The sequence below is a fragment of the Morchella sextelata genome (genome assembly GCF_020137385.1).
Source record: "Morchella sextelata strain SCLS chromosome Unknown scls_22, whole genome shotgun sequence".
Lineage (NCBI taxonomy): Eukaryota > Fungi > Ascomycota > Pezizomycetes > Pezizales > Morchellaceae > Morchella > Morchella sextelata.
The window spans coordinates 525,076-544,712 of NW_025408637.1; the positions used below are offsets into that span (position 1 = coordinate 525,076).

At 45.8% G+C, this 19,637-nt stretch overlaps 2 protein-coding genes across 2 annotated transcripts; one reads left to right on the forward strand and one right to left on the reverse strand.

The window, feature by feature from the left end:
- Window positions 1-521: 521 nt before the first annotated feature.
- Window positions 522-5,228, reverse strand: H6S33_007067 (uncharacterized protein; the record flags this gene model as incomplete). Its single annotated transcript, XM_044838408.1, has 1 exon — window positions 522-5,228. The coding sequence occupies one exon, from the start codon at window positions 5,226-5,228 to the stop codon at window positions 522-524; it is 4,707 nt and encodes a 1,568-aa protein (XP_044689231.1).
- Window positions 5,229-11,628: 6,400 nt separating this feature from the next.
- On the forward strand, window positions 11,629-17,099 carry H6S33_007068 (uncharacterized protein; the record flags this gene model as incomplete). Its single annotated transcript, XM_044838409.1, has 3 exons — window positions 11,629-11,656; window positions 11,717-16,992; window positions 17,058-17,099. The coding sequence occupies 3 exons, from the start codon at window positions 11,629-11,631 to the stop codon at window positions 17,097-17,099; spliced, it is 5,346 nt and encodes a 1,781-aa protein (XP_044689232.1).
- Window positions 17,100-19,637: the final 2,538 nt, after the last annotated feature.

The following is a 19,637-nucleotide window of genomic DNA, read 5'->3' on the forward strand; positions in this document are numbered from 1 at the left end:
GAGAGGTGGCGCGAAATGTATTCTCAAGTGTCAATGAATCAAATGCTGCCTTTTCTATAGAGCGCTGAAGCAGATTGATCAAGAAATTGAATCAAATGGACATGTCAATGAATCAAATTTTCTTCTTCAATTAACGAACGTCCTTTGTCAAGAATCGATTCGTTTCCCAACCCTGGTTCGGTGGGAAATGCATCAATTGATTCGTTTCCAGAGCTGGTAGAGAGAACTAGAAGGTAACAAAAATGTAATGGATTGGATAGCTATATGGTGGGGTGAAGTCATTGGCCACTCTTCCATATCAGGAAAAATAGGTTTGCTCGGGCCCTTGCAAAAGATCCCCGGGAGGTAGTAGAATGAAAAGGCAAAAAGAAGAGGAAAGAGTTCCCTGTTGTTTTAATCTACACCCCTGGCTCAGAAGCGGTATTTAGCTCCTCAAAGTACAGGATAAAACCTTGTTGAAACACATACGTCTAGAGTTTCGAGATAACTGAAACGGATTAAGACAACTAGATTGAAGCAAATTACAAAACTGCGAAAGATAAATCCTCCAGTAACTGCCCCCCACGATAGCTATGTCGTTCGGGAGTCGAGGCTCGAGACCCACAAATACTATGCGTAATCTGTTTCGAATATATGTCCAGGGATTGCAGCATTCCTACGTCTCTTTCTAGCATGTGGACAATCTTAGTGCTCTCCCCATTCCGTGCAAGTTCAATGGCAGATACCGCATTATCGGTCAACATGTCCTGGAGCAAAAACCTGATTTTGGAAAGTGCCCTGGTTTCACGATCCTCAAGCGGTGGCTCTATAACCACTCTTTCACCATTAACAAACATATAACCCTGAGATCTCTGGTTTATTCCTTCAATTATTGCCGCTTCTTTCAGTGAAAATTGTGAAGAAATTGGTTTCTCGATAATTAATTCTGCCCCGCGGCTCAGAAGTAACTCCACCATCTCAGTATGACCTCCCCCTGCTGCTGCTGCCAGTGGAAGAACCCCGGTCTTCTTGGTCGGTTCCATATCCCGAATTAACATCTCAATGATATGCGAAAGGCCAGCTCCTGCCGCCTCCTCAATTGCGGCGTGTCCAAAGTCCTCGACACTTCCTCCATTAGGATCTGCTCCCGCATCTAATAAGGCCACCGCAATCTCCAGATATCCATACTCGGCTGCGGCCGCCAACGCAGTCCTCCCTCCCCCGGGTGCTGGAGGAAGATTCACGTCCGCACCTTTCTCCAACAAGATCTTCACCACTGTAGAATTGCCAATCTCTGTAGCTGCCTGTAGTATGGTGCGTCCGCCGTAAGGAGCAATTGCATTGATATCGCCATGAGGAAGTAAGCGTTCGAGGATTCTCCCGCTATATTCTGCTGACATGGCACAAACAAGTGCCGTCTTTCCCCCTATCAACGAAGGGGCTGCATTTATCTCAGCTCCTGCGGTCAATAGTAAGTCTATAATGTTTATAAACCCGCCACTGGCCGCTGCCTGTAACGCTGTTGCCCCGAATGCTATCCCGGGGCCCTGATTGACGTCTGCACCTTCGGTTAGAAGAAACTTAGCAATACCGAATAACCCCTTGCCAGTTGCGACAGCTAATGCGCTACGCCCATGGAACGAGGCGGGAGAGGCATTTATGGACGCTCCATGTTTCAATAGAATTTGGATAATTTCGAGATGTCCCGCTTCTGCCGCCGCCTGGAGAGGAGTGCGCCCACCACACATGTCAGCATCCATATCAGCATCTGCGCCTGCGATAAGAAGCTTCTTCACAATGTGTGTGTCTCCACGTGAAGCTGCAAATTGTAACGCCGTTCCATGGCTCACGGTATTCAGGTTTGCCCCTGCCTTTAGAAGAAGCTCGAGTACCGCCTCATGACCTTTGATAATAGCATAACACACTGAGCTGTAGCCGACTTGATGGGCATGAGACAGGCTCGAGGGGTGAGTGTAAATAACTCCGTGACTTTGTTCTGGAACCTCCACTCTCAGTTGCCGGCGGTAGAGGCTGCAAGCTTCATCATGAGTAGCATGGGGCTCATTAACCGAAGCACCATTCTTGAGTAGGTAGTCAACAATGTCCGCATGCCCTCTTTCCGAGGCGGCCTGTAGCGCGGTGCGGCCAGAACGTCGCGCTGCTGGTTGGTGTATATCAGCAGGAGGTGAGGCGTTGAGGAGGTACTCCACAACGTCTACATGACCATTACCAGCGGCTGCCTGAAGGGCTGTACGCCCTTCGGAAGACTTCGGAGCGTCGTTTATTAGTGCACCATTCAATGATAAGAGGAGCTTGACAACGTCGAGACGTCCAGCACCAGCGGCAGCTTGTAGGATTGTCCGGAAAGGTCGGAGTAGCTGTAGATCAATGGTTATTGCAGGATTGTCTAAATCACCAGCCTCTATAGCAGCCTTCTCCCGACTCTCCTTCCTCTGTGGATTGTCGAGGTACTTCTGCACCTCCTCAAGCGTTAGGAATACGCGGCGCTGGTGACGAAGAGTTAATAGTACCTGGTTGACTTCAAAGTGTGCCCGGCTAAGATATGGCTTCCTAGTTGATTCCGTTGCAAAGATCTTTTCATTCCACACCCATATTGCCATGTCTTCTGCTACGCTCTCTCTACCGGACTTAAATGCATCATGAATAAATTCCAGAACCACTGGAAGCATGTCCTCCTGATGCAGATCAACCTTTTTAAGTATACTAATAGCGAGCGTGAATTGTGCTTCAGGTTCACATTTATAGAAATAATTCGTCGTTCCATGCGTAGTGGCCTTGCACAGACATACTACACACGACGCCATAATATTAGAGATAGGTGCATTAAATGTCGAGATCCGTTCCCACAGTAGGTCCACAAGCTCTTGCTTGTCGTCTTGACTTTCGGGATCGTACTTATACCGTTCGATATATAATCGCAGTCTGATCAACCGCTGCTCTGATAGCGAGCGCAGTCGCGCCTCCTCCTTGGGTTCAAGGTTTACAACTCCCGTGTTTTCACACACCCACTGATCGATTTTCACCGCTTGGGTCCAGTTTCCGCCGCCATTAAGTTCGTAGCTGTTGGCGTAGTCCTGTTCATTCAAAAAGGCGGCTTTTAAAGGTGGAACTCTTCTCGCCCTTTTTAAGGCAAGAAAAATATAGAAATATGCCTCTTCGATGGTTCCAAGACCTGATTCAGAAAATATCCTTGCAAGTGATGTCATCTTCGAGTTATTGATACGGAATCTCACATCCGCATCATTTGCACAACTGCGCCGCTCTGTTTTACCACTCATGTATAGAAGCTCAAATGGCAAGGCGGACACAAAGGCGGCATAGATTTCTTGCGCACAGAGATTGACTACCGCGGCTTTGGACGAAATATACATATGTTGAAATGTATCGTTCAGAGTATATGGGTCAATATAACCAAAACATGAGTAGAGTTCCGTACTTGTAAGATCTAGGGTACCTATCGTCGGAGTTGTCTGTCGATGGATCCATATCTGGTAGTCCAAGAGATCTTCGGGGGTAGCTGGTCCAAGATAGATAATGCTCTCAAATCCAGGTTGCTTCTTTCTCTTCCCAAGCGAGGATACCCAGAGGGACATAACCGCCTCTAGTTGTGATACATCCGTTGCCCATGACATCCATTTTTCGTTCTGGTCCCGTTCCCGGCTCATTGTTAGTTCAATTGACGACTTTCTAGAATGGTCTCCAAGAATTGTAAATTCGACCGGAAGAGAAAATGTAAATGATGCTTTGTTCCACCAAGGGACGAGAAGTATTTTAGACATAAAGATCTCATCCATCGAGAGGTTGAGAGTGCGTTGTAAACTCTTGACAGTATCACGGAGCTCTAGATTCCAGTCCACTGACAGCTCTGCCAGCCGTGCTCTGGTGTGCATCACAGCTGTGGCTAGTTCCGAATTGATGTCCCCACGCCCCACACTGCTAGGAATACTGTTGGTATCCCATGGTCCATGTGAAATTCCTAAAAGCGGTGTCGAGCCGACCTTCCAAGCCACACAACCATGTATATGTAGCGCTAGCCAGTCAAGCTCATGACCTTCCACCTTCCCCGGATTACCGATGTCATTCTTACTATCTCGTTTAATGTGAGCGCATGAGCGAATTGCAGTCATGGTCATTACTGCCACCAACTGTACCAGCGTCACGGCGGGATGCATCGCACGTAACCCAACAAACTGCGCAACGAAACCAAAGAGTGTAGAGATTACACTGAAATACACAAGTCTCGTTCGATCTTTGCGTTTTGATTTGCGGGACGTAATTATGCCACGGGAATCGGTTATGCAGCGCGCAAAACACTCGAACCTCTGATCCCCCACAGTCTGCCCACCCTGCTGGAGCCAGATAACAGTCTTGATGGCAGCTGGGGTCTTAGGGACCCATGTTTCCTCATCAGTGCTGGACTCGATGATATGGGCGCAAAGATACATTGAGAGTGCGAGTATTACAGTTCCCGCTGTAAATATTGGAAAACCGTAGACGTTGATTGAACCATCATCCTCGTTACTAAGCTGAAGGACGTACTGGGAAGTGGCTGCGAATGCTAGGACGCCGCCTTGTAATACTAGTCCAGCGGTAATCATCAATACCAACATCCAGCGTGAGAGTGGAATCATGTTGACATTGAGCGACAAGTTCGGCGGATTCTCTCCAAATCCACTTTCCTTCGGTTCTGGGTGAAAATCATTTGACCTATTCGTATTCATGTAATAGCCTTTCTCTATGGCTTCTTTCAGCGTATATATATGACTTCCGCTGGAATCTTCAACGCAAACCATCTGCAGCAGAACAGGACGTCCCATGACCCTGACTACTCCCTCCCCACTCCATAGCTCGCATACATCTTGGCTTGTCGAGCTCATGAGGTCGGACTCGACTTGTCCCCTGCTTTCCTTTGCTCTTCCGACCAGGGCACGGAGGCCAGGACTGCCGGAAACACGAATAGCTGCAACAACCGCTGTGATTACACCGAGTGGGGCAAGACAGAAAAGAAGGTTGTCGAGATTAGACATCGATTCACTCAAGAATTGTTTGGTGACCTGTTCACCAAAGAGGGTGAGAATAGGGGCGAGTTCTGTGCCGATACTGTTGGCAAAGCCATCCCAGTCGCTCGGGACAGCGCAAGCGATCCCGCTACATTCCCCTTGGGTATGTGGTACTCCAGCGAGAACGAGAGGGAGTATGAGAGGGGGCTTGAGGAGGAGAGACGCCATTGTAGGCCTGAGGCTATAGATAAAATCTAAGATGTAAGCAATGCTAAACGATAGCTATGGAGCGAGTATACGTTTCGGTAGAGTGATTACCTTGGCTGAATGAAATTTCTCGCCGTCCTATTCTATATATTTTCAAACAAATATATGTAATTCTTCTGACTGTGGTGCGCTGTACTTCAAACACCGTATCTATCCGCTGGTGCTGTATTTTCCGTGAGATTCTCTATGATTGCTGAGGTCTCCAGACTCCACCGTTGATATGAACGACTGAATCTCCCCGAAATCCATCATCAGCATCTCATATCCACCGGGAAGGAGCTTAAACCACACCTACCTGAACAATAGGCGCCACCCAGAACGTATCCTGTCTCGGGTATGGTCTACGACCTTTGATAAAATCTGGTTCCTTGTGTATAGAACGTCTCGCAATTTCGTCGTACAATCGATGACCGTTACTAGGTATCGGGAAAGGAAAGAGAGCAGAGGCCCGAAGATGGAGCTGACCAACTAAGCTTTATGAAGATCTGTCGGATCCATATGCAATAGAAATATGTAGCATTTGCGAGCACGAACGGAAAAGCTATGTAGCACAAATTAAAGGCTGAACAGTGCTACCCCCCAGTGTGTTTTTCATGTACTGCCAATCAATGATACTTCGGGGAGCAACATCACTCAATGAGATTATACCGATGCTAGCGCCGAGTCCCATACTAGCGAATTGGTGTGTGTTGAAAGAAAGAAAGTCTAATCAATATCGTTCGTAAGAGCGAAATTAAAGAGGGGAGGTTGCACTGTTGACCCCGATCAGTCCTCTCCCGATAAATATGTATGTTTCCACTTCAACAGGTTACCTAAATCTACCCGGATACCGCAGAGATGAGACTTATTTGCACGAGATGTAATATTTACACAGAGAAAAGCGACGGAGGGAAGACGACAGATTGTAACGTTTACTGAGTATTTGTAAATGGATATTTAATTTTAAGTGACACTTCATTCTTGTAACACTTCGTCATTAGGGTCGAGTAGATAACCGTCTAGAAGAAATTTATTCAATCTGAGAGAGGGATGTAATTGACTGTGACCAGCAAGATGCTATATGTTGTTGTGTGTTCCGAATGCTATGGCGAGACAGGATATGGGATAACGAGAGAGAGAGAGAGACAGAGATGGTGGAGGTAAACGGGATACATAATAGTTTTCCTCGCTTTAAACATTATGTTTCAGGACAGGTTGTCATGCCACCTATCCCTTACCATAAGATAAGTCCACAGCCGCAGTATACGTATACGTCCATGATAGTCACATATGCCATACGATTATTTCCTCCACATATAACAAGAGACGAATCGCCAAGTGTCAAGATTTATTGCGCGATTTTTAGAGACCATACCACCTAATCTCATTTTGCAATCTCTCGGTTCAGTGCATGCGCTTGGTACTTCCTCGCCACAAGCCATCCGATACAAGGTGAGCAACATTGTGGAAAGAAAATACATATCCCTCGGCGGTCAGCCCAATTAGTATCTGTCAGGTTAGCGGGAGAATGCAGGTGTAATAGACGATACTCCTAAAACCAGTTATATCCTCACCCTAACTAACCATAACATTTTTTTCAGATGTGAATGAATGGGTAGATTTATTCATTCCCACGGTTCTTAATATCACGACATCCATACATAGTGAATTAAGCTGACAGATACTAATTGAGTCTGGCTGTTAAGGGGATATTAAAAGCTGATTCGGTCAAACCATAGATATACTTGGGCACGAGATAGCACCACGTGGGCTTGGGAGTAGGTGAAATGCGGCCTGCCGTCTCCTCCGCCGACTTGCGCGGGTAAGCCAACATCAAATCGTTGTGGAACAGTAACAAAAATGCTATCTGGAGGGCATAGAGCGCGGGGAAACGGCAGGTCATCTGCCGGGTTTTACGGAACCGCAACACACGTTACCAGGAAACGAATCAATCGCACATGTGTCGAGAGAAGGTGCCGGGAAATACTTCAACTAATGTTGTACGAGCACAATCGGAAAAGTACCCCATGTTTTCCTCCAACGCTGTCTCGTGCCAGCCTTCTTCTGATTAGCTGCTATATGATTAAGCTCAGCGAGAGGGACGATCCTTGGCGCGACATGATCTGAGCTAAGCACGAGACAGCCTTCAACGATCTTAGTGTTGCAGTGCCGCCAAGAAGGGCCCAGTCGCCGTTCTTGGTGGCCAATACAGCGAGAGATAGATTTACTGTAGAAACAGGGGTCCAAAAACAAGATTTGAGTTACTGACAGCCAATAGGGCTCTTCCCATACTTCTGAAATAATTTTACCACACGCCGTATGAAGAAAACTTTGTGGATCACTCTCAAAATGTCGTTGCCGAGAAAAACGACGACTAGATCCAGGCCGTATGTAGTGATTGAAGGCGCTTCAGATGATATCTACTCTAGAGTATATGTCAAGCCGAATACGCCAGCAAGCGCAGCTATATAGCACTAATATTTATCATAGGTGGAGAAGCAATTCGACAAAGTGAGCTCGATTTAAGCTTATTCCCCTTGACAGGGACCCTGGCCCCTCTCTGTTCCTGCCAAGTCGCACGTGGCAGCAGATCCTCACCCATGCCAGACGGGACTATCCGTGCCAAGATATCAGGGATGGGAGATGAGGAGGCTCTACGAATAACCACCAGGTCCTCTCCACTTTTGCGATCTCTCTCTTCCGCCGTCACCATACTATTCTCTCCACCTGCGCCATCATCGATAATTCTTTCAGTCCACATGATTCCACCAACTTTGGCGGGCGCTTTGTTCGCTTTCGGCCATGAAAGGTTACGCGAGGTACTCCGGAGTGTTGGGTTATATTTATCTGTAGAGCGGAGAACCCACTAAAACTGACATTGTCGTGACTACAATACGGGAAACCCGGGTGTGATTAGAGCCGTACAAGTTTTGCAGGTTTAAAAGTGCCGTAGTAAAACCATATTAACAAAGACACCGACTTTTCAAAGAAATGTATTTCTATAGAAGCACTTTTTTTTAATATATAGTAGAGAACTGGTGTTCTTCAAAAAGGGTCATTTTGGTCACAAGCTGTTTTTTAGAAAAAAGCGGGTTTTTAGAAAAAGCCGTACCAGTACGCCTTTAATATACCATGAAAATACTAAAATATTCAAAAGCATAGTAGGTGTCTGGAAACTAGCAGGTCTCCGATATACAATTGAACACTAATACAAGTAGTAGGTGTTATGAAGATTTCTCTTGTACATATGTATGTTGAGGTTGAAATCGACTTCAAGATAGAGTTACAATTTGGCAATTTCATCATTAGCATGATGAAATCAAAGCGAGGGGTTTGTTATGTGGACCTTTGGACGTGGACGAAGATGTAGACTATAGTTGCCAAGGAACACAACCGAGGCAGAGGGCGTGAGCTTAGACTATTGGTTAAGTGATATACTGTAGACTCCCTTGGTATGGCATACCAGGGGACGATGACTATGGACTGTGGAAATACTCAAGTGGGCTATCTAAATCCCAGGATTCAGGTGGCCCGACTCTGTGTAATGTAGGATGAAGATAGTATTATAAACTAACAATACAGAGAGAATAAAGAAGGTTGCGTAAAGAGGAAAGAGAGAAACAGAACATCAACGAAAGACAGAACTCCTTTATATATCCAATAAACCCAGTCCGAGTGTGACTCATACATTCATACAACGGAAACCAATAGAATCCAAAGGAAACCCATATTACTAATCCTAGCCTCGTTGCCAAGTACTTCCTCTTTACGCCCTAACACAATATCCCACCGTGATGCCAAGACGCCGTTACAGGGTTGCGGGATGTCTACATGTAAGTCCATATGTATATACATGTAGGTACGAGGGTTGTGGGTACGCGTACATGTGTAGATACGAGGGTTGTGGGTGTAGGTCTAGCATGAGCTCATACAGGCGAGAATTATGGATTTGCCTAAGCCATCCTCGATGGTGTTGTGAGGAAGAGAACATCAGCAGGCCGTACCTATGTACGATCGCGAAGGGGAATCGATGGGCAAGAGGCTAAAGTGTCTATTCAGACTACACTTTCTAGTCCAGTTAATAAAATGTACCATTCGGAGAAGTTCGCCAATGCGGCGCAACACCGAAGCGACCACTCTACACCACCTATGGAGTCTGAGTGGTCCTACCCATTAAGATTGGCCGGAAGTCGTAGATCATATATCATATCCTACTTGCGTTCGCCTTGCATCTCTCGGAAGTCTTGGGAACCTTTGGTTTGACTCGCTACTTTGAGGCAGGTGCCTACAAGACTCTCATCTCGCGCGATCAACATTGCATATGCCGAAACCTCTGATGAAGCCCAAATGAAAATCTGAGGTTGGTCTGCCCTCGGTTTACGGGGAGAGCAGTCTTCCACCTATAATCGAGCCAATGTGAATATTGTTTGTGTACTAGCATACGGGTGATAAGTAAATCAGCATGGGTAATTTTAATAGGCTATCTTTTATCGATTAGCTTTAATTGTAGAGGCACTAAATGTCTTAGACAATGGTCTTGTACCCCGCATTAAGTGGTCTATGAAACAAGCCTGGTCCGTGCACTACTTAGTCAGGTAAAATTCTTCTTGCTTTTGTGGTTGATAAAATAACGAATTCTAGAGTTTCGTTACAAATTCCACTAGAGGCTTTTAGTCGGTTGTAACTTTGTGAATGAGCTAAAGAACACTTTCTATCTCTCTCAAGCTTTTATGAGACACAAGTGAATGGTATCATGCAACCGAGCCTCAATTGGTGCGGCGCCGTCCGGCGTGGATACATGCTGTCTCAGACACTTAGAAAATCTGACATACCGCCAAAACTCGAGAAATTGGCTATGCATGCAAGATCGAAATTACTACTAATGGTCACTTCTGAGGCTGATCAATAGCGTTCAACCAATCGTTAAAGAAATAATCCCTGGCCGGAGATAGCCAATTTATCGAGTTTTGGCGGTATGTACATCCAACTATATCCAGTTTGATTGGTCCACGCGGCAGGGACCTCTACCAAATGTGAGCTGCATGTAGATCGGAGCATCAATGGCTGCTCTCGGGCCATGGCACAATAAATGCTCACACATGCGAAGCAGTATATGACCTGTCTTGCGCGTTACGCGCACCGTCTCGTGTGTCACATTGGCATTCACTCTCTCTGATTTCGAGGTTTACTCCGTTTCTCGATCTCTGCCACGTAAAAACGGGCCTAGCCGAGATGGAGTATTTATGCGTATAAACTCCCGATAATATTCAATGGTCGTAAGGGTTTCCGGTGTCGCAGTTGGCTTCACTTACATCGACTCGCGACTTCGTGCAGGGTGGAAGAAGGGCTTGAGTCCGCGATATTATCAAGCACTTGAATGTGGTGCTATCCCCGGGGGTGATGGCATTATTAAAAGTGCATTTACTCTGTTATCGCGATTCACTACCTTTCGGGGTATCCCGCATGATTAGAGTAAACATGCATATGATTCGGTCAATTTTCATGCGGTATGTAGTAGCTATTACCCCCCCATACGTGAGGAGTGTCTTGGCTTAGTTGGAACATTGGGAAAACAGATGATAAGAGGGTAAAGAAGAAGCACATGGGCTACCGCCCCCACCTTACAGCCTCGCATTAATGTGCTTCTATATGATATTGGACGATTGAGCATGGAAAGTTGACATTGGATCGTTCATAGATACAGTTTGAACTGCTAAGGATCACTTTGATTTGTTTATGTAGGACGTTGGATAAATTATCTGGACGTACTATAGCGAGGTAACCCCTACCGTGGGACTATCTCTAGATATCAGTAGGAGGTTTCCAGTGTTATATTAAACTCTATGTATTCAGCTCTGAGATTGCTCAAGTGACCTCCAAAGCAACCATCTCACTCCGAACATTACCTTTATATCGAAGAATATCGCTTGAGTATATATATCGTTGTATTACATTCTACCCGCCTTCATCGATAGCAAATCGCTCCATTACGGGTGTGACCTGCAACATAGAATCAACGCTGCTGAACATCACATTGATGTACCAGAGATCCGCCTCTTTGAATCGAATAATATTAACTTGAACTAGTTAAACCACGAGGAGACGACCAGGTCAGAGACTTTCGCTCTCCACCATAGCATTTTGCCCGTGGGTAAAGGTATATGAGAAGAGCCTGCCTTCATAGCCTCATAGAAGCGGATTATTGATAAATTAATAACCAGGACCTCACATAGAGCTTACATTGAGCGGTTATTGTACACGTTCACCAATCCTCGACAAACAAAAAGGTACGCTTTCGTTCAAACATTTAAGGGCATTCTTAATATGATATCTAGAGAAACGCAACCCCAAGAAACCCGGGAGTAGATTTGGCTTGGGAGCCATGCAAGGGACCGGACTCTATGCCGAAGGTATAAATATATACCGTGATTCCATGGCTTGTGTTTGGTACTGATTATCATTTTCAATAGCGAAGCGGAACTGGCGCTCCTTTACCGGACGTTCTACACATCATGACTACTTGGGAATTTCGTTTTTAGTTATGGTTCTTATTCTGCCTCTGCACGTACATGCCCTGTGTACCACTCCAGAGTGTGTCCCGAGGGACGGGTGGGATAACTTTGCCAATAACCTCGGGAGCGATCTGGCACCGTTCCTCGCGCTGTTCGGAGAGCAGGTAACAACTCAATACATGAGCGAATCACTCGATTGGATAGACAACATCCTGCTTGCTCTTGCACCACTAGGGATTATCACGATATTGGTTTCCGCAATCAGGGTGTCCGGTACAGGACCGTTGAAATCACTTATTGGAAGGGGGAAGGAGACACGCGGTCAGGTGGAGACGGATTTGATGTCGTCTACCTCGAGCGATGTGTGTGAGCTATTGAGCGGGGATGGTGTCGTTCGTGTAGTTGGAACTCCTGCACTTCTTCAGCTTATCTGGGTTCCTGAGAAGGTGGGAGATTCTGATAAGTCTTGTGGTCTCTACAACTTCCGGGAAACGCTCAGTAGGAACCTTTATTATACGAAAAAGCACTCAGACAATCCCCAGAGCAAATTACCCGATGGGCGGGTGAATTCTGAGAAGCTAGCATTAGGGGGAATGCGGGCGACAAGTAACAGGCAGGAACCTACACCGGACGCATTGATAGATCGGAACCCTCCGAACGTCTCACTTAATCTCAGTGTCAAGTCGGTATCTCGCCCGACCTTAATCATTTTCATCATTATCGGCATCATCGCGCAAGGTGCGGTTTTGGCATTTGCTGCGGTCTCACAATATGTTTTACATTTCCCAAAGAACGACTCAAAAATTTCCTTCTATGCATTTCCTGTTCTGTGCGCTGGAACTGTTTTTCTGAGCGTGGGAATCCTTCTATGTGCTCACGCCGTTGAAAGCAGCACTGGGGAGATAACCTGGGTTCCCAAGAGGCCGGGGACCACCTGGGCCCGCAAGCCTTTGATAACCTGGTGGGCTTCCAAGCCCGAGCCACAGGCGAAGACGTTTGTGCTATGGCTCCAACAGGGGGGGCAGAAAGTAGGTGACCAAGAGTTCGAGGCATTTGCTCAAAGTTCCAAAGACGAAATAATCTCATCCTACCGAGAAGAACGTGGAGTGAATCGTGGAGTGAATCGAAAGGCACTGGTATTCGTGGCGATTACCTTTACGCTGCTAGGATTCATCGCGCAACTAGTCGGCTTGAGAGCTGCTCACTCTTCCGTTACTGTGATGCAGATGGCCGCTATCATTATCGTGACCGTTTTCCGTTCCTCTGCCCATTTCAAGCGAGATAAAGGGAACATAATTAAAAAACCTCAACTGGTAGAAGGCTTTGAATTGGATTGGCTTGCAAAGTATCTTGGTGGTATTGCCGACTGGAGGGTGGACACTAGCGCAATCCCTGCAGCATCTCAACAGCCTGGAACACGACCTGTAACAGCGGCTCCTGCAGCTTCTGGACAACCCGGATCACTTTCAGCGACAGGGGTTCCTCCAACCCCCCGACAACCCGGGTCACAGCCAGCAACAGGAGTTCCTGCAGTGCCTCTAAACCCTAGGTTACAGCCAGCGACAGTGGCTCCTACAGGATCTCAACAGCGTGAATCACGACCATCAACAGCAATATTACCAGCGCGCACGGAGTCAATATCACCATCAGACCATCCCCGCGATATTATTGGGGGAGGCAAGATACAAACCGACAAGGAGACTGAAGAGATCTTGAATTATACCCCGCAAAAGGCCCTCGAAGCACGTTCCCGTCTAGCGGAGCTATCTGTTGACTGGGACCTTGATCTCCGGAAGAGTGTGAAGGGATTAAAGAATGCGATAGAGATGACGATGAACGATGTGTATTCGAAAATGACCCTCAAGGAAGAGAGGCACAAATGGTTGAGGTCTTCATTTACTTGGCAGGTACCTGTTGTTGTGAAGTATAAGGATAGCGATGTCACGGCCGGTGTACAGCACCTTATCAAAGTCAATTTGACTAGACAGACAGACGGGCCTGACGGTTGTTCTGATTGGAAGGTTGATGAGTATATGCTGGAGGCAGTGCTTGGCCTCTGGTTATCATCCCTCATAGAAGAAAAAAGAAGCGGGGAGAAAAGTGATGAAAACGCACTCGAGAACATTTGGCATATCGGACCAGCTACAGATACATTCAGGGGAGAGTACAGAATTTGGATCCGCCGTACCGCGCCGCATAAGAGTACCAAGCGCTCGGATAAGAGAATGCGACATTTTGGATGGCCCACCAGAGGAGAACACGATGAATCACTTTATGTTGAGACCGATCGCACATTAGAGGTCATTTGCACACATCAACTTTATTTTCTGTTTCTACATCGTCTGGCGAAGGATGTCCAGATGGTTGGGGGGGAAACAACGACGCGACTTGAAGAATCTAAGTTGGATGGTGGGATAGCGGCACAAGCACTGAGTACCGCTCGCCTTCCAGACTTCAAGCTTATGAATACGAACCTGGCATCGATTGCAACTATTTTCAAGGATTATGATCTAGGCACCATCGAGGAGGCCTATTGTTGCATTATCCCTGCTTTCCAAAAGGTTCAAAAGCCGCCATATCCAAGGGAGAACTTTGATGCTCAGAAGCAATCGTTGGATCATCGTAACCCGGATAAATGGAGGAGTTCTCTAGGTATTGATATCGATCTCTATACCACTATGCATTCAATAGGTCTTTCCCAAAACGAGATAGACACCGTCGAAGAACAGTTATACCAACGCCTCCACAGTTTTAGGGAAATGTTTATATCCAAATATGTGAATGCTGGAATATACGAGGATATACAGCATCTGGAGCCCATGTGGACTGGTTTATACTTGAGATGCAAGCTTATCTTACCAAAGCGGCCACTTTCGTCTATCAATCTCGATCTCATGGTTCTCTGTCTTACTCGGTACCGAATTAAGGGAAATTATGATATTAAGGCGCTGCATCAGTTAGTATCAAGTACAATACAATCACTAAATCCCAAGATCTCGCCTGACGAGATTTTGGGGAAGATTGAGGATGAGGACGCCAAAACCTTTAGGGATCCAGACCTGCTGAGTAGGTTTGTGTGGGTCCAAGCTAGGAGTGGCAGAACGGTTGAGGTGCCTCAATCGTCGAGTACCTCCGCGCAGAATATTAATACTGCTCAACCACCAAAGCTTTCTGCCGACCCGTCGTCACACCATACATCCTCTAAGGTATTGATCGAAGCCCGTCGAAAACTATCATACATGTTCACATCACAAACCTTCGATAAATACGTTAACAACCCCACTTCGATCAAACGTATGGCAGAAATGAGCGTGACGAAGGGCTTTGATTCTGAGGAAACTAGTAATCAAAGCCTTCCGGTTGATCTTCTTTTGATACAAGGATACAGGACACCACTTCAGATGGCAGCAGAGCTCAAGAACATGCGGATTGTGGATATGATTCTTGATTTTTGGCGCAAAAATGGGGGATTCGACGTGAGATCTGACCAGCCGGCGGCGGAGGACGGAAGGACAGCCCTCCAAGCGGCGGCAGGAGGAGGCCATAGGAGTATTGTGGAGAGCCTATTTGAAGCTGGAGCGCCAATTGACGCCAAAGCAGCAGAGACATCTGGACGCACGGCATTGCAGGCAGCTACGGAGGGAGGGCATGAAGAGATAGTACAATTTCTTATCGCGAATGGGGCCAACATCAACGGAAGACCAGCTCCAAATCGTGGTATAACAGCCCTCGAGGCAGCTGCTGCGCGTAGAAATGTGGATATTGTCAAGTTACTTCTTAAGAAAAAAGCAGATGTGAACCCAATTCCTTCTACCTACGGACGAACACCATTACAGGCAGCGGCTGAGGCGGGACACAATGACGTTATTGAATTGCTTCTGTCTGAGGAAGCCAATGCCAATATTAATGCCCCACCAGCTGATTGTGGAGGTCGTAGCGCGCTACAGGGTGCAGCAGAAAAGGGACATTTCGAAACAGTGAAGCTGCTTCTGAATAAGGGTGCCAATGTTGATGATGATCTACCTGCGAAGGAGTTTGGATGCACCGCGTTCCACGCCGCAGTATGTTCTGGGAGGGGGGATATTGTCGAACTCCTATTGAACAAGCGTACAACTACACCTAATCATGATGCCGACAGCCAGATGAGAACAGCACTGTACGCAGCAGTGGAAAACGGTCATGATAGAGTGGTGAAGGTTCTTTTGGACAAGGATGCTCCTATTTATGCGGACAAGACTGAGCCAAACGGCAAGACCATCTTGCAGGTAACACTGCAAAGTGGTAACGCAACGATCATTGAATCGATCCTAAAAGCCTCATTCGATCTAGAGGCTGCTCTTAATCATGCTCTAATCGAAGGTCATGAAGACGTCACCAGTAACCTACTCATAAACGATCAACTGGACATCAACCGAAGTGATAGCCAAGATAGCGACCCAGCGCTGCTAAAGGCGGCAACTTTGGGCCATGTCGAAGTGATTCAGTGGTTGGTGGCGAGAGATAGTCTAAATGTGAATATTAAGAATAGCAATGGCGACACTGCTCTATCAATTGCGGCCAAGGCTGGATTCATTTTAATTGTGGAGATTTTGCTGGGACGCCAATATATTCTTCTCAATGAAGCCAACAACCAGGGGTCGACGGCTCTCACCCTTGCCTCTTCAGAAGGTCATGTTAAGGTGGTTAAAGCATTGCTAGCGAACCCAAGGATTAATATAAACGCCAAAGATAGACAGGATAAAACAGCCTTCTCCACCGCTTGGGAGAACATGAACGAGGCAATTCTGTTTCTTCTCCTCAACGACAAACGACTTGAATCTTATAATGAGACACTTGAAGAGTATATGTCACAAAAGCCTTTACTGTTATACGAAGCAGTGAATGAGAAAGCGGCTGTTCTCGTCGAAAGATTACTGGAAAGGCCCGATATCGGAACTCAACTCAATGCCGCGAACCCTCTTGGTGATACTCCACTCATGATCGCGGTTCGGCAGCAAAAGCTAGATATCGTACGAATGCTCCTGGGATATGAATCAGTCACAGTGGACAAGACGGTATTATCCATTGAGACCTCGCCGGAGATCAAGAAACTCCTCAAGGATCCTTCTCGGGGTACCAACAGAGCAAAGGCCAAACCCCCAGCACAAGATACTTCTACAGCACACACCCAGGGCGCTAGTCCAAGTTCAACCTCGGATCCAACTGATGGCGTAGGGCTACCACATACTATAGAGGTACTCCACTCATTATCGTCTCTTAGTTTAAATTGAATGCTAATATAATCATGATTATTTGATAGCGCGGGAGGGATGGTGCAACTAAGAATGACAGCCCTAGATAACGAGTAGTGATCACACACCAATCGAGTAACCGTGATCTGAGAAGGTATGTTGTTCCAGAATGGTATCTTGTTTATTGGAGAGCTCTAATATCTCCGTGTGGTAGAGCTGGTTGGGGATAAATTGTTGAATGGTTTATTTCAGGAGGGTACATCAGGGCATGTTCTTTAAGATGATATAACGAGTGGAAGATTGTGAATAAGATTAACCAGCCTACGCTTTTTTCTTTTGTTACCCTTTGATCCGTCACCTGTTTCCACTAGCGTCTTAATGCCAAGGCCTGATACCTAACTCCATCAGCTTGGGCACTTGGGTTTCTAATTAGCGAGATGCCCAGATCTCTAACCTCGGTATTTGTGACGGGGGGACAATATCCATAGATTCTGAGCTAATGATATGTGATTTCCGGGTTTTCGGGTCCATCGATAACTTCCGGCTATCTGCGATTGGTTTGGTCAGGGGTGCAGCACGTACCGAAACAGTGCGATTGATATATATGAGAGATGCGCAATGATACAATAGAGCATTTTAGTCCGTCCCTGTAATGCATTATTCAGGCATGTTTCTTCCGCGTAGAATGGTGTGGCGCACGTGGCTTCTGCAGCAGAAATATGGGACTAAATCATAGGGTACAATTTCGAAAGTGTAAACTACCATTAATGTGAGGTGACCTATGTTACCCGCATTTGGGGATGAAATTGGCAAACAATTGTAGATCTAATTGGATGAACAATGGAATTAGGATGATCAATTATCCTACCATCATGGTATTAATTACAGATATATTAATACTCTATCAAAAAAAATACTGGAGGGATAAACCGGGATTGAACCTGCATCATTTCGAATATCTAACAAGTATATAGATATACCGATATGCAATGTGTTATTTAAAGGTTTTGATTGGCAAGGTTTGAGGGGTTTTCTTTTTCTCTATCAAATATGTTTGTCAGTAAGTAGATATTCTATCAAATATGTTGGAGTTAGTAGATATTCTATCAAATATGTTTGAGTCAGCCAGTAGATATTGGTTCCAACATACCTTGAGTCAACCAAATAGTATATCAGATATGTGCACAGGGCATCTTGGGGTTTCAGTGATCTTAAGCGTTGGTAAACTGATATTGTTTAAGCCATAACAGTTCCTACTCCGGCCAAAGGCCGGAAAATGCTTGTATAATATAAGCTGTACCATTTAGGCCATGAGGGAAGATATCAGTTCTCTGTTTCATTGTTATATCAATTAGGATAATGGCAGGAAAAGATAATTTACCCTTTCCCTTAGGTTACTTTGAACGAAAAAAACTCGCTTAGTCCTAAAGCAGTAGGATGAACCTGATTTAGTCTAAGACCGATTAAAAAAACCCAAATAGGGAAAGAGTAACCTGTATCTCTCATATTTCCGGTAAGTTACCACTAAAGAGCAAAAGTGTACCACTTTATCTTTCCGGGCCGATTCCTACACTCCCGAATCGGGTAAAATACTCTAATGCAAATGTCAAAACACAGCCTCTCATATGTGGTCATAATAATATATCAAATTATCAATCGACCAAACAATAATTTGACAGCAACCCACATCTTCTTCAACGAATGGGGAGAGCATTTTCCTATTAGTTTCGGCTGGGCGGAGACCAGCGAGTGTCAGCCTCCGGGCTGCATACAATTCTTCAATGAATATCAACCCTAACCCTGCGCCAAGCCCTTGCCGGGTTGCCTAGGATACAATCTCATTAGAGTCTCTAATGACACTGTAAATGGATCAGCAAAATCGTCGGTAAATGTATGTGGTAAAAGTATATTGGGAAAGTTGTTTCCCGATTTACATAGTAATTTTCATGCGGAGAAATGCATCAGTAAAGTCGTAGTTAGGGAAATTGTACGACTTTACCAACGACTTCACCGACGACATTACCAACACTTTACCAATTACATTGACCGTTTATTGACAGGGGGAATAAGTTGCTGTTGCTGTTCTCTTGATCGGTTACTGTCACTTCCGTTGGTGGTTGTACTTGTGATCGCAAAGCTCGGGAGCTCGAGCTGCTTCAATTGGAATTGACAACGCGATCCAATATCATGACCAGCGAAATCATACAACGGGGGGAGTTACAAAGTCAGAACTACCTCTATATTCAAATTGAACAATACATTTTCTAAATTTAAATTGTATTCCCCAAATATTATAAGCCCATTAACATAGGAGGACATCTGGTGATCCTATTGACATATCTAGTTTCAGAGATCAATTATCTTGAGATTATGGCAAAGGCTTCACCGGAAAAAAAATGTTTTCCAGCGGAAATGGAAATGGGTTCGGAAGTGGTAAAGTCATAAGTAAAGTCGTAGGTAAAAGGCATTACACGCTGTAAAGTCGTAAGTGAAAGCATCCACAGATACATTTACACAAGACATCGGCTGTAAATGTGCTTTTTCGTGCCTTTTTATGCCTTTTACCATTTCTTTGTGTGGGAAAAAGCATAATTGATGCATTTACCGGGCTATTAGAGAGTGGAGGCAGTGGCCTGGACTGATCCTCT